This window comes from Anopheles coustani, chromosome 3, assembly GCF_943734705.1.
Source record: "Anopheles coustani chromosome 3, idAnoCousDA_361_x.2, whole genome shotgun sequence".
In the NCBI taxonomy this organism is placed as follows: Eukaryota; Metazoa; Arthropoda; class Insecta; order Diptera; family Culicidae; genus Anopheles; species Anopheles coustani.
Genome location: NC_071288.1, coordinates 89073028 through 89089130, shown reverse-complemented (window position 1 = coordinate 89089130; position 16103 = coordinate 89073028). Strand labels below are relative to the sequence as shown.

The window sequence follows — 16103 nt, the reverse complement described above, 5'->3', positions numbered from 1 at the left end:
GAAATGTTTTCCACCAGGGAGTGGAAGGTTGTCGTGTTCCCACCCACGTCGGCAGAAAGGAAAAAAGAGGAGCTTTTAACCAGAATGAATAAATCAATAAGTAGTTTTCCCCAGCTACTCATGCACGGGTTCGAAGGGTTTCGGTACTTCCCGGGACCTTTTCCGTCAAAGTAAATGTTTGTAAATACCCTGGTGGATCAATAGAGAAAGTGTATTCGTCAGTTAAGTACTTGTTTCTTTCTCGGTTCTTTAGCATTTGTTTGGAGAATAAATCAAATCAAAGCACCCGATGGTGCGGAAATAACTAAGACACTTCATTTGTAGTAGTGTTTTAGATGAAACCGTTTGTGTTTAGAGTATAAAGTGTATGAAAAACATTTCCTTTAATTTGTTTCAAACAGTGTCTTTTCATTTTTACCTTTACAAGAAGACTCTTTCTTATCACCAGCAAATACGGTACATTATACGACTCTTTGCAAAGAGCCATGTTAACCTTTACTTTGTCGATGGAAAGTATTTTTGATACCAAGCTTAATTTCTCCAATTTGGATGAAACCATTTGTGTTTGGAGTATTAAGTATATGAAAACCAACTCCTTTAATTTGTTACAACGAAGTATTTTCATTTTCACCTATAAAAGAAGACTCTTTTTTTATCACCAGCAAATACGGTACATTATACGACTCTATGCACAGAGTCATGTCAACCTTTACTTTGTCGACGGAAAGTCTTTTTAATACCGAGCCTTATTTCCCAGCGGTCAAATATATTGAAAAGGAAGGATTAAACCCGGACAATGTCGCTGAGAAAACCGGAATGTCTGTCTGGAAGTTCGCTCAATATTGTCCTTAGAATGTTCGACACACAAAACCAAAACCTGGGGGTCCCCTTGGGTGACCATCGGGGGTCACCTCAAGTTCAACTCCAATTATCTTGCACTGCAGCTAATCAAACAGCACCGTGTGGGATACGCCGCAATCAACTTCTTTCCTGAGCTTTCCAATTTTCCCTCGTCCCATGTGCATCCCCCCGGGTGGCCTCCAGTCCCCGGAAGCCACCACAAAATAGCAACATCAGCAGTGGCGGTCGGGTGGACGGGCGTGGCCGAGAAAACCCACTCATAATGCTAATCATACGTTATACGCCCGTGCGAGGAGGACGACACAAAGCGGGGAGGGAGAGAGAGAGATCTCCTTTTGTTGGCAAATAATGCAAATGAATGTAAATATGTGTTCCGGGCTCGGAGGGACGAGCGACTGAATGTCCGTGTGTTACCACCGCCGAAGAGACGCAGGACCCGGCCCCAAAACTGTCGCTCGTCTATCTGGAGCGTGTGCATTGGGGCGTGTGCACAGGAAGGCGGTGTAATTCAATTCGATTAGGTTCACGTTTGACCGCAGAAACCGTCGCAACTGAAATTGCAAAACACCGTGGACGCAAGTGGCAAGTGAAAAGGCACCGAGGATAGCGATCTGTCGATCCGGCAGCAATCCCGCACCAGCGGCGCCTAGAGGTATGCAATCGAATCGGCCGAGTGTACTAAGCTACCCGCACCCGTGCCCATTGCATAACAAAAGGCGCGCACTCCACACACTCGGCTGCAGATTGCGTCGCTAACAACAGCGCGCTGAAGTAAATGTGGCTTTAGCGAAATTCGGGAAGCCGGAACACAAGCCACGACACGGAAATAGGGTTAGCTCTAAGGGCTCGAGACGGAACGGGAGAAAGCGAGCGAGAAAAAGGAGAAAGACGGTGAGTATCACCCAACGCCAACACTGCTGCTGCTGAGGGCAGATAATCTAATTAATTTGATGGTAACTCTTGCGGTTTGGGGTCGGAGGGCTCGCGGTGGTGGTGGTGAAGCGTGTAATGAATAAAAGGACACATGACGACACCAAGTGTGTGTGTGTGTGTGTGCAGGTCCGTGTGCATCGGCCTTCGATACGGCCCTTCGTCAGCCGGCTCGACCGGATTAGCTGATGCCAGCTAAATGCTTTGCCGCTCGATGAGGCGGAAAAACAAACGAAACGGAGGATACGCAGACTGAACGCACAGGCGACGGTCTGTGTGTGTGTATGGTTGGTTGGTTTGGGGGTATCAAGAACAGTAGCCGTGGGAAGGGACAGGGTGGTAACTTGTTGACTATCGATTAAATCAAGATCATGGCTTCGAGATACAGTCCATTTGACGATGTCGCTCCATCGATACCGGCCTTGGGATTACGTGGGTGTGGGCCGTGCGGCCATTATACGAGTGCATGATGAAACCGGCGGATTTGTATTGGATTACGGCCGAGCCGGGAGCGTGTGTGTGAATGCTGCGGCCGACGGACGCTTTCAGCGAAAAGGTCAGGTGAGGAAAAAATAGTTTCCCTATCGCCTGGTGCGGACACGTTCGTGTCGGTACGATAAGGCTTCATGCATTATGCAAACATCATTGAGGATGGATGTGTCGGGCTTGGAGTGCACTTTTTGAACAGCCCGTAATTTAGATGGCATCGCGCGTGGATTTGATGTTAGAAGATAGTGGGAGCATCAGTTAGAGCGATCTACGTTAAATAATGGTCTTTAAATTATGTTTACATGACATTTTTCAGTCAAATTGATATCAGAGATGCTATAAAAAGAGAACTGCTGTTAGTGCATTATTGCATGCGCCTATAGGTATGCAACCGACACAGCATGGCAACATTTATATAGGAGATATTTTAGTAATGCGGTTTAGTTTTCATAATGTGACTGTTTTAAAATTCAAAATCGTTGTATAAAAACCCACAAAATGAATCGTATCATCCGGATTAACACTAATGTTTGTGGCTTATAAGTATATCAGACAAATAAATGAAGAATAAACTGAACACCAACTAGTTATGTTTTTCATAAGTGGAAGATAAGGTTTCTTATAATTCATAGATGTAAAAGGAGACCGGTTTTATCCACAAGAGCTCAGTGTTGGTCGAATTATTACCACACACTCTGAGTAGATGTAACACAGGGCTTAAAAGAAGAAGTCAACCTCATGATATCATGTTGCAGTTCATCTAAAAAATCGTCACGACCCAAGCGCTGGATTTTACTTGCTTTTTATTTATTTATTACCATTTCAAATATAAAATTAAACATCAAACAGTTAAGAGGATTTTACGAACGTAAAGTAAAGAACAGGCTAAACCAAAATACACTAAAATAGCTGCCTTTATGCCCTCTCCGCAGCGCACTGCATTTAGTGCCGATAGTTATCAGCCAGTATATTAGCTTGAGCTTTATGTTGAAAGTTTCGTTCCATTCACTAGGGCTCCTAATTAAGAGTCAGTCATTTCCTTGCGGGCGCTACTCGAGAATCAGAACTCCACCACGGTCTCATAAACATTATTTACTCCCGTTTTGCTGCCACGCTCGAATGCCGGGAGGGAAACGGCAGCGACCTAATAAAACACACATGCCCGTATCGTTCATCACCAGGCCGTCGAAAAACAAAAATTGGCTCGAAACGAGCGCGTTTTCACGATTCGTTTTATCGTAATGTTTACGTCAGCTGGCGAACACGCGTAAACGCGCCGTTTCGAATGGCTTTGGAAAACAACTTAATAAAAAAAAGTCACACACACACACACAGACATAAACAAGGGATAGAGGAAAGTAAAATAACAGAAACTATATTATCAAGCACCAGTCGATTGGAACACACAGCGAACGATAGAAAAATAACAGCCAAGATAATTCGGATCTAATCCCGAACTCTACACATTGCCGACGAAACTACCATATTATCATCGTCGTCGTCGTCGTTGGAGTCCTTGCACGGTGCAGCAAATGTTCCGACACTAAAAGGCACACCCTGGACTGGAACCGAAAATCACCGATTGGTGGAAACAGAGGAAAAAATCACGCTCCCACCTCCCCGTCACTAGCTTGTCGTGGAAAACTGTATTTAATTATGTGGCTCATTTACTTCCGGCTCCCAAACGGCAGAAACAGCTTTTCCCTCCGTGAATGGATGTCTCTGCTTATGTGTGAGAGTGTGTGTGTCCTTGGGAGGGGGTAGACAACTTTTTTATATCTTTTTTTACGAACCGAAATCCTCAATGGTCTGCCTCCGCCGGTGGCGCCAAGAACGCAGTTGGCGTCGGCGATGATAAAAACCTTCGGGTGGTCTGCGGAACTAATTTCAAACTAGCAACATTTTGGCCATTGTTCAAAGGGAACAAAAAAATAATCATTGGAGAGCTAAATAAACTCGGAAATTGAGAGAACAAAGGCGTACGAATCAAAACATTGTAGAGGAGACACGAAGCACACGAAAGCTCAAGGTTGATCGTACTGTGAGAATGTTTTGACTGTTGAAAATGTGAAAAAATGATTTAAAAAATGAAACATGAAGAAATTCATAGCATGATATTGGTTTTCACAATCTAATCTCCAAAAGATCCATAATCCATAAAGAAGAGAATGATAAATGAGAGGAAGATTATACAAGTCGTTTAACTTTACACGGTTAACTTTTATTGTTTAACTGATAACAGATATACCTATTTGGGCAATACAACTCAATCTACTTACAGTGAAGAAGGTTTTCAACACTTTTGAGAAGTTTAAAATCGGCAACATTACTTTATTGAAGAGTTCATAATAATTCTACGAATAATGCCATAAAAATTATATTCTCTTCGTGAGTTACCATCACATGCAATGCAAAACTTCTAAGTACTTGTTTGATTGCTTTGCAAATTATATTAACTTCTGTAAAACTTCTTAAACTCTTATTTAATTGAGCGACGATATAATTGTAGTCTTTCCTAACAACATAACAAACATATTATACAATTTTTTGACGAGATTTTAACAAGTTCCTTTTTCCGTTCTACCTTAGTAAAAGATGTTTACACTGCAGCTTGGCGACGTCCGGCGAAGACGTCCGCTCGACCATTCCTTTTAATGCTTCCGTTGTTTAATGTTTCATTCTTTCCCCCCTCCGCATTCTCCACTTTGCAGATTATGTAACGGGCGATATTAGCACATCCTTAGCCTTAAGTAAGTTGAACTCCGGTGCAACATTTTTCGCTGGACCATACCTAGACGGAAGCGGCGTTAGCAATGTAACTACACAAATCGGAACACATGCATATCTGCCGTGCAAGGTAAGTGCCGAGTGGTTTCAGTTGGCATTTTTCCCTTTTCCATTATGTAATTCTCTTGTTCACTCTCGCTCTCTCTCTATCCATTTCTTTTCCGCAGGTGAAACAGCTAGGGAACAAATCTGTTTCCTGGGTGCGGGTGAGAGATGATCACATTCTCACAGTGGACAGGTGAGCAAAATCGCCATGATTAATGCGTTTATAATTAGGTTGGAAGCACCGGCAGCATCCCTGTTAAGCCCACTTGTTACAAGCGGCTTACAAGCCGTGGGGGAGGGAGTTCTTTGCATCGGTTTTCCAGCTTCCCTGGTTTGAATGGGTGAATAGAATCTGTGGACTAAGCGGGCATAAAAGATTGGTTCCAGGAACTAGTGCCAGGAAGCTGGTGGTATCTAGTGCGGCAGTGATAACCTAGACCCAGTAGTTGCCCACTTCCAGGAATAGTTGAAAGCTGTTGCAAACCGAGTGAAGCGAAGCACAAAGGTGGCCCTCGAGCGTGTTACGCGAGGGAAGCGGCTTTGAACAGCACGATTTCCCAAGGATTATTGACAACTGTTTGTCGTTCCGACGCGATTCATGCGGCGTTTGCGTCGAGCGAGCGCCATTTTGAACCCGGACCGGATTCGTTCGTTGGAGTGGGGAACCCCTCCCGTGGCTGAATCCAACGTCGTGTCTGGTGCTCATTAGGGGTTGTGCCGTGCGCTCTGTGCGAAAGGACAATTACCAGCACAAGCTGGCTCACTTACTTTCTCGCGCTTTATCGGAACGGAGGGTGGCATTGTGCCGGTCGCATTCACAAGTGCACATTATTAGCGACTTGTTGTACGAACGCATTAACGAAATTATCTTACATCAGCTCGTACGGCCAAACGGCTCGGAAGCACACCAGCCTGATGTGCGGCGACAGGCGACGTAATTGCCTGCTGGTGAAGGTGGTGGATAGGTAAATTACATCCGAACGAAATTGTCCTTTGAAGCGCACGAATACCCTCGCATAGTGGGGGGGGGGGGAGACCGAGGCTGTCCATTGTCGGCACCATTGGCTGCGAGATTGCGCGGTATATCTGAAAAAGGCCAATCGGATTCGAGTGGGAGATACCGGGAATTTATTTAATTTCGACGACGAGTTGAATGTATCCTTTCGGATCGCTCCGAGAATTGATCGACCACCTCGATGTACTCAATGACTCGCTTTCTATGCGTATGATGTACCCAATTTGGCCCTCGATTCGGCCGACATCCCGCTGGTGTTTGTCATTTGGTTAAGATTATGTGTTCCGTTTTGCTCTCTGCTACTGTTTTTTGATACAGCGAAGGCTTCTTACGAATTATTCTGATGAGGTTCCTCTAATTCAGGACCATGAGCTATTCAAGGCAATATCAAATTGGCAATACAACACAATATGTTGGCTATTTGGGGTGTAAAATAAGACAATATCACTAGAAAAACCTAGCAATCTGTGTAGGTTTTTCATAATTTCATGAGAAATATTTTTCCATGTTGATCAAAACAGTAAATAAACGACGAGTATAGTTATGATATCGGAATTAATTTTATTTTCTTTCCACTACAAATTACATATTAAAAACTCTCAAACAAAAGATCTTAGCCATTTCAGTAAAAAAGATAATAAATTCATCAAGTCTAATAAACTTTTCTAATAATTTTGGTTGAACGCACGAATGGTTTGGTTTTGGAGCAATTAATTTTGATAGTTCTTTTTTGTTTATTCGTTCAGAAAGACATTTGTCGCCTTTGACATAATGTTTTCTTTGATGTTTCGTTTCAAAAGTATCGTTTTGATAGTAGTTGAACAAACAGTAACTTGTTTTGTAGATGGGAAAAATATTTCCCTTGGTCGTGAAAGGGTTAAGGAATGAAAGTGACTTCAAAGTGCTTTAATGTTAGATTAAATAGACGAGAGCGTAACGATAAGGAAAACGTTCCATTTCAAGCAAGGATTTAAAAAAACATAACTTACAAGAAAAGTAAGCAGGTTGCTTGGCAATAGATATTTAAAACAAGTGTCCTTAAATGTTAAAGCTGAAAACCCGTGTCAGCTGACTTAATAAATACTTTCACGTGTTAAAATATGTTTAAGAACGGTCGTTTTTATTCTGTTCATTCTGGCGAATGTGAAACTTTGTTTTCAAGATTGGTTTTAATTTGATTCTCTGTAAAAACAAGAGATTGAATCACGCTGGATGTGTGGTCGTTGCTTGCTAAACGAATTCAGCTTTATTTATACCTATGTATACTTCCACTAAGAAAATGTTTTCTTTGAAGAAAATTACATTTTGCGAGAAATCTACTACCAGATATGAATGCAAATGGCATGATCATCGTGGAAGCTCTATTCACTTGAAATGTATGCCAATGTTTACCGGGGCTCGGGCTCTTGGAGGCCACATTCTTATGCCCGATGTATGGAGCTTGCCAACCTGGCCACCCACCGGGTTTCTGATACGAACAGAATGTTATTTCCCATCGTACGTCTCTGCTGGAGGGACGGACCTTCCTCCGCTTGGCAATAAAGATCAATTTTAATTGAATTGGAATGTTTTTCTCCCGCTGCTTCTCCTAATCTCTGCCGTTGTAGCATCATCTAGCAAGCGGGTGTGCCAGTGTGCATATGTTTGTGTCGTTCTAACATGTTTGCCTTCAGCATATTAATTCTATCGATGATTTTTACATTTCATTTCATTTCACTGCCGGTGCGCTGTATCGGTTTGCCTGCTGATATTTTACACCAACCAACACACACACGGCAATCGCCTCGATGGACGACACCTGTTTGCCGATGGCTTGCTGGGCCGCTGGACTGCTGACTCATCTCATCTCGGCGCTCGATGCAACATCCTGTAACACACCGGAAACGAAATCGAATCCCCCCGGCGCCACTCGCTCGGCCAATCAAACGAAACACAAACACACACACCAACCGGATTTCGTGCTGTGCGGTGGACAGGATGACATTTATAGCCGACGAGCGCTTTCAGTCGTTCTACGTCGAGAGCAGCGGCGTTTGGACGCTGCAGATCAAATACGTGCAGGCTCGTGACGCCGGCATCTACGAGTGTCAGGTGTCGACGGAACCGAAAATCAGCGCCCGAGTACATCTGCATGTCGTTGGTGAGTAGCCCCCATAGCACTTTTGTCCTTTCTAGTTGCCTTCGTTCTCTTTTCATCGATCCATCGATCTGTGTTTCACTATTTTCCAACAGATATTTGCGTAACAAAGAATATTCTCAGCATGGTTGAAAAGTGTTTAGCGAGTTATAAATTCATACCCATGGAGATTGTTTTGTATTTACTAGAATTTGTTGAGGTTTTAATTATATCAACTTTTTCTTACACCGGAAAACCAGCTCCATATCGTCTAAAGTTCTGTTTCTTCACTCTAAGCTTTGAACATTTAATACACACTTTATAATAAAATCAAATAATTTAATCTCTTCGACAAATTTAAATTCCTCGTTCTAAAATTGACAATGTTTGGCCTGTTGCATTTTGAGATCATAATTGAAAATGGTTTTGAAACATTTTCTTCAAATTTAATCAAAATAAAGGGAAAACGTAAAGGTTGAGCTTATAGATCACGAATTAGTTTCTATATCCCGATATAAATTTTCTTAGTGACGATAATAAGCTAAGAAATTTAACATTATTGGTAGTAATTTCAGATCATTTTAAATGATTTGAGAACAATATAAAATAACATTGAATAGTCTAAAAATAGTATCACTTTTAAACGTTGGAAGGATGTACAAATAAGTTTTAAAGAAACTTTTTATAGACCCTATCAAAATAAGACGGTTTCGACAATGTATCTGCAAAACAATTTAGGAAATCTCTAAAAAAGACAGATACAAATCATACAGAGAGAACGAATGTGTCAAACAATATTATTTTTCCACTATCAAATTGCGGGTTTCGCTTGATCGTTGAATGAATGAACTTTGATTTGTTGGATTACTCATTTGATTGAGAATTCAATTTAAAATTCAACTGGAAGAAAAGTTGAGTTGATCTGTACCACAAACTAATCAATTCGTCCGTCACAAACACACCCATTCACATCGCACGATTTTAATTGTCGGTTGCAAATATTGATCGACAGCACGGGCTGCAGAATCGGTTCCCTGGTTGATGAACTCGGTTTGCTTCTCCCTGTGGTTCCGGTAGTGTTTTTTTTTCTTTGTTTGATTCCGTCCCTTCACTCCCACGAATGTGTTTGAGTATCCTTTCATCAGTCGTATCAAAACCAACTGCAAACCACCAACGGGTTCCACATCCTGGGATGTGGTTAAAGTGTGTCCACCTTGCGAGGTGGGAAAACCTGGACTCGGACATGTTTGGTGAGATGGCTTACGATTTAATTAAATTCGGTTTCGGTACACTTCTTCCGGGCCGGTCTCACTTGGAGTTGGATCTTCTTCCGTACCGATTGTCCGATTACTTTCCAGTGTACAAACAACTTCCCGGCATTAATCCGCACCCGGGGTGGTGCCGGTGGAAAAAGGACACAGGAAAATGGACTCCACTAAATGGAAGGAAGAAGTGGTCGGTACTCAATGAACTCAAAGAACCGAGTGAACGATTGATTCCATTCAATCACCAAACAGTCGTCGGTGAGGTTTTCACTTGAAACAGTTCCATTAAATTGTACTCGAACATGGCCTGTTGCGATGGATTATTCACAACCGAACGGTTAAAGCTCGCTCGAATAATTTAATCGTTGCCGGGAGGGAAAAACAAAAAGACCACCGCCATGGCGAAGGAGGTTGATTTCCTGCCGTTTTGTTTACTATGCCGGCGCTGACCCGGTCGACCAAAATCCTGCCCACAGAGAGAGAGAGGATCAACTTCCAGCGTCCATTTCTTTTCGCAGAACTCGAACAAACATGACATGATGACCCGCGCGTATGATGTGTGCCGGGGACTTTTACTGGATGTTGTTCTGTCCGCATCCATTCTACCTTCTCGTCTACCGTTGTTTTATTTGCCAGATCGTTGAGCCTGATTTTTCGATACCACTTTTCCCGGGGCCGACGAGCTTCGGGAGGATTAGACGGGTGCGGTAGGCTTTAGGGGTTTTTCGGGTCGGGGCTCTATTCAATATTCATCATATCTCCCGGCTCGGCGGTCGGAAACAAAGGGCTCGATCCGCTTCAGCTCCAAGGTTTATCTGAAGGCATAAGGGTGCGTTGTGTACCACCCCGACCTCGGCATCCGTGCGTGGTTCCGTTTGGGTGCACTCGTCAAAAAGTAATACGGGGCTCTGCCCTGTCAGAAGCAGACACAAAACTAACCGGAACTTTTCCAGAACACAGCCCGCTTTGCGTACACGAGCGTTCAGAAATTTTCCTTTCCACGCACGGATGATGGCGTCGACGGCCTCTCTGCGAAACATTGTGCCGGCCGGTGTGTGTACTAAAGTATAAAATGTGTATAATCGACATATCCGAACTCCCGGAAGAGAGCTGGAAGTTAGGTATCAGGTATTAGGCGTGTACTTATGGCTATAAATCGATTGGTACCACTATTCTGAACTACTCTGAGGAAAGGCGGCTCACCAGAGCGTCCAGAACAAATACTTTGTTAGAGACCCCGAACCACACTTCTCCGGACTAAGACACCGAATTCGATGACACGAGGAGATAACTTTCACTCCAACAACGGACTCGAGCGTGGCGCAGGAGTACGGTCCTAATCAAATGCCAACATTGGAAGGCACGAGCTGCTTGTACACACATTCCGGAACACGGCCGGAACAGTGTGCTCGACCGGACGCAGGAACGGAACTACGTATCACGAACCGCATGTGGCCTTACAGGAATAGTGTAGGCTCGTTTCTTGTTCCTCGTCCCAAAAAAAAAAAAAAAAACAACAACAAAGACTGGGAACTTACGCTCTGATTTCTCCTGTGACCATCATTAGTGATGCGATGCACGAAGTAAATAACTACCGAGGGCCGAACCTCGTCGTGGGTACTGCCGACCTCACCGAGGCTTAGCGTCCGGCGGAACGGTCCAACTCATGGTGAATTCATGCGCTCATCTGTGCCCCATCGTACGTGGTTCTATTTTCCGGCCGTGTACACCGATACGGTGCGGTCGAGCCCTGCGAGAAATTCCACTATCGCCCGACTACGTTCTGCGGTAGGCCGTAGGATTTTTCGGCGGGTGACTCCTATCTCTGGAAGAGGATCCCGTGCCCTCCCCCAGGGGAGAAGTGGCAGTACGTGCGGGAGTCCGCTCCACTGCCTTTGTTCTGAACGGACACATCGATCCGTTAACGGTACGCTACGCTAGTTATTAGAGTGTCGATCGGAGGAACGGTTCCCTCGCCAAGTTTTGGGTACGTGTTTGTTTTGCCAGGAGGAAACCCTCGAAAGCCAGGAACGCCGGTACGGTGTGGGGGAGGTATACATTAAGCCACAAATTATTGAACCAGTGTCCGTGTATCCCGCTCTGGAGTGGGAAAATCTTTCTTTCCTTTTTTCCTCCTACATTCTACGCTTCGCCTTTACATTCGCGTATCCCCAGAGCTATAAACATGAGTTTTCCCTGTCATAATCATACACCACGGCTCAGATGGGGCTTTGATGCACTGCCGGCTCGGCATCGTGTTCTGCGGGGATGGAGGTCGCTTTATCGTTAGCTTTCCCTCCCACTGAAAAAGCTCCCGAATGGTCGAACGACGTACCATAAAGTACACGATTACCGAATTTTGTAAGCGCCAAACACGGGAAGCGCACATCTCCACTGCTGGATCGAAACTATCGGGTAACACCCCAGCATGGGTTCTTTGTGCCCCAATTTCGGCGGTGGAAACACAATTAAATCCAGCTTTACATTTGCATAAATGGGTGGCATTACTTGCGGTTGGAACTAGGAGAACGTTCGGTTTGTTGAACTCCAAACCGTCGGCAGGGCGAAGGCATTCAAATTAGAAATGAGGACAAAACATGTGCATGAGACAATAAAGAAACTTTTGCAAAACACAATCAAAAATCAAAACAGAGTAGCATCTGCAAGAGAAGATAGTCAAACGAATAAAATCCTACGAGAGGAAAGCAGCATAAAATTAACCACAACGATCCGTAAGTAAAAACCAAATTAAACTTCTATCTCAAAGATTGCAACTTTACGACCGCACGCAACTGTTTGTTCGGCGGGCCAGTTGACGGATAAGCAGATTACGGTTTACTTTGTCATTCTTTGGTGGACTAATTTTACAATAAATCGGATTGCTCGCGACTCGCTGGGAGGAAGTTCGTTGCAGCGAGCAAATCTGAAGCCTGCGCGCAAAAGTAAATTCAAACTCAAAGCCGATGTCTAACAATGCAAATAGTCTTGTTTGGCCAAAGTGAGAAGCCCCGCGGAAAAGTAACCATTTTTCGCACGCTGAGCGGAGGTAAGTGAGCAGTTATGGGAACACACACACACAGAACAAATCAAAAAACCAACGAAACAAAGTTACCAACTGTCTGCTTCTTTCCCTACCGAAACGCTGCCGATGGCCAACTAGCAGAATTTATCGGAAAGCCCCGTAAAGTTTCCACTTTATTCAAATTTTGCGCAATTTCCATACTGCTGCTACGAAAAGCGGGCCCCGGCCAATGTTTGCGCTCGCTGGAGGCTGCCCGCTTTCTCCACACATACTTCAAAGGCGAGGGAAAAGTTTTCTTTGCACAGAGAGGATTCCCCCCCGCGATCCCTTCCTCTCCTCCCTGGAGTCCCCCCGGGGAAGGGTGCGAAGGAAGTTTTTCTTCTCAGCGCCAACTGCCAACTGCTAACTAACTTCGGGCGGCGGTGGGAGAGGCGGAAAGCCTCGAGGGGGGTGAAAAGTTGTAACATTCGGACCTGCGGGTCTACGAAAGCCACCGAAAACCCCGTGCTGACCCCGGGACGATGCACATGCGGATTAAACGACCAGGCTCCGGATCGTTCCTTGGTTGGTTTTTGTTTCTTCCTTTCTTGCGAAATCCACTCGTCCCTTTCTGCATTTACCATTCGTCATAATTTTGTTTTTGAAACAACGCTCGACTGGGGCACGGTTTTCTTCGGTGCGGACTTTTTCGAGCGCGAAGTGTTGAAATAAGTTTTTCCCAAACGCCAGAAAACCCAATAAAAAAAAACTTTAAGCACGCTGTAAGATTTCATAACCCACGTGGTTGCATTAAAAGTTGGTAATAAGCGCGAAGTTGTTGAGCAGCGGAAACTATAGCTCACATCCGCTTAAGCCAGCATCGAAATTGCGCCAGCACACCTTATGTGCTAATTTGTTGAGTGGAACTCGAGAAAGCCGCGGTTGGGTTTTCTTTAGCAGTGTTTTGTTCCCGAGTTTGATCCTGATTGGATTTGTTCCGGAAGTGATTGCAAAACCAAAGGGAAGGCAAATGGGGCCATTGTGTAATTTGACGTCGTGTTTTAATTTCAAAGTAACGAAATACGATTTCACGAAGTAGGCTTTTGAATATCTTTCTCATGTTTTGAGCTCCTATCTGATGTCTTTCTTGTTCTATATTTTTTAATATATTATTCATATATTATATAACGATTTGTGCTTGTTTATACTTCTAGTTAATATTTAATTTCTTCAAAATTTTTCTAAGGCATTTCTTATGAACGCATAATACCTTGTCCAAATCATGTGGAAATATTGTAATAACTTTAATCTTACTTCCACAAAAATAACTAGAGCATCTTTAAAAGTCGCTTAACTCTTTTAAAAAGCAATTTAACCTGCCATTTTAAAATTAAAAAACCAAAAACACCTTCTTGCAGAGCAGTATTTTGCTGCATCCAAAATATGAAAAGAAATATAAGCTAGCATATGTTCATGCAAACTGATATTTATTAGAACAAAATTGTGTACATCAGATAGATTATAGGCTGCTAGATAACCTTGTTGATCCTTGACCAGATCTTTAAGATGTTAGAAGAGCATCTTAAATTGTGTACAACAGATAGATTATAGGCTTCTAAATAACCTTGTTGATCCTTGAGCAAATCTCTAAGAAGTAAAAGCAAAACAAACAAATGATTTCCACATGTAGACAAACACAATTCCACGACAACCAATAACCATGGACAAATTTATATCTGTCAACATACTACAGAGGAGTATACTTGAAAACATGTTATACGCCATGTTTATCCTACATTTATTCTGCAAATTTAAATTTCCTTCTCAGTGCCTCCAACCAATACGAAATGGAATAGCGCAAGCAGTCCAATTGCAAACTACTACCGGTGACACTCAACGCGATACTGAAGTGCCAATAAAATCGGTACAAACTGCTTCGCTCAAGGAGACAAACAAACCATTGGAAAACCTGCAAAACACTCCACTCCACTACAAGAGTGAACGTGAGAAAAAAGCACACCCAACGACATTGGCACAATTATGTTAAGTTGTCCGTCGTTATGAGCAACACCCGGCCTTCGTTCGCAAGAACCGCCATCCCGTTGCAATTGTCAGCTCATTTACGCTCCGAAGGGGAGAGGACTTTATATTTCGTTTTATTCCACCCGGCGAAAAAAAAGAATTGATATGCTTGCGATCATAAAAGAACGCTTACGGGGTTTTGGTAGGAAAGTAGAAGCGAAACGGCGTGCCACGTTGTTATAAAGTCGCGTTTAGTTATCGGAGTTAACAGTGGGTTCACTGGCGCTTCTTCCCACGATGAGGCATTGCGGCTAGTGTTGAAAATCTGCGTTAATTTGCTGCGGAACGTGTTTCGCGCTATCTCGCGATAGTTTGCATAGAGAGCTACCACAAGCCCCGCTTTACACACCACACACAAACACACAGCCTCGTGTGGAGCGTTTTTATTGCCCGTTCTCGCCGTGGCACAGCAATCTGAACAGCCACATCGATGTAGCACTCTAGCGCCAGAAGCCACTTAAATGGATGTAAAATCCGCAATTCGTTAGCCACTTGCCCGATGCCACCAGGCCTCCATCCCCACCTCCATGTACGCGGTTTGGGCAAGTGGCAGCACCACGGCGACGATTTGCTGCCGCACGGTTTTACGAGCCACTTCAGAACCCGCGCGCGCCCTGCGCAGGTTGAGCAGAGCCTCGCTAGAGGGCGCTAAGGCAATACTTCATTCCAGCCTCTGCATTGTGCCTCTCGCGTGGATGATTTATTCAGGTAGATTATATTGTATTAATGGATAGCAGTACCAGTACCACCATGGACCCAACCCTCCTTCCCCCGCCCCACGAGACCATACTTCAATTTCGGAGAATAACGATGGAAGCACCGGAAGATTCGGAATCCATCCGGGCGAACAACAAACCTGCAACGAATAACAAATCGAACACCGTTACCATTCGCAAATCCGGTCTCTATTTGTGCCCGGCCGGACCTGTTGTACTTCCTCCCATTCCCCGAACTGCGGTTTCCGACCCCATCGTAGGTGGGCCACCATCGTTGGCGAGTAGGCATCCACACACACCCACACATTACGATTCCGAGCGATAAATAAAACGTCCCGAGCAATCGGTAAAGCACTCACAGGGATTAGCAGCGGCTTTTACAGTAAATTTAGAACCATTAAACTGCAAAGCCCTAGACCCGTGCCGCTGATGGTGGTGGTGGTTGGTCGGTCCGGGGCGAAGCCTTAGAAGCGTCTGCCACGATCCGGAATCGACGGAAGCCAACCGATAAACGATAAACCCAAGACAGCCCGAAATAGCACGGCCGCACGGTGTCCGCGTGACACACGACGGCCTTCTCCAGGACAACGGCGACAAGTTTGCACAGGGGCTTCGGTTCGGGGTCGTAACGCCAAACGGCTTGAGACTGGCTTAAAAGCGCCATAAATTTCGAAGCCAACAGTCACTTTTATTTCGCCATTGTGGCACCGGTTGGCGGGGAGGTGGTGAGGACTGGTGAACGCGGACCGGGACATAAGGATTTGGCCTCCAGTTGTTGTTGTTTTTTCTCTTCTCG

At 44.4% G+C, this 16103-nt stretch overlaps 1 protein-coding gene across 5 annotated transcripts in view; it reads left to right on the top strand.

Moving 5' to 3' along the window:
• The window catches only part of LOC131262583 (zwei Ig domain protein zig-8-like), a 45996-nt gene that overhangs the window by 26475 nt on the left and 3418 nt on the right, over positions 1–16103 (top strand). For all 5 annotated transcript variants that reach the window (XM_058264663.1, XM_058264970.1, XM_058264815.1 and 2 more), the window contains exons 5-7: positions 4992–5137; positions 5235–5305; positions 8104–8267. In XM_058264663.1, coding sequence (XP_058120646.1) covers positions 4992–5137; positions 5235–5305; positions 8104–8267 — 381 coding nt within the window. The remainder of the gene's footprint in view (positions 1–4991; positions 5138–5234; positions 5306–8103; positions 8268–16103) is intronic.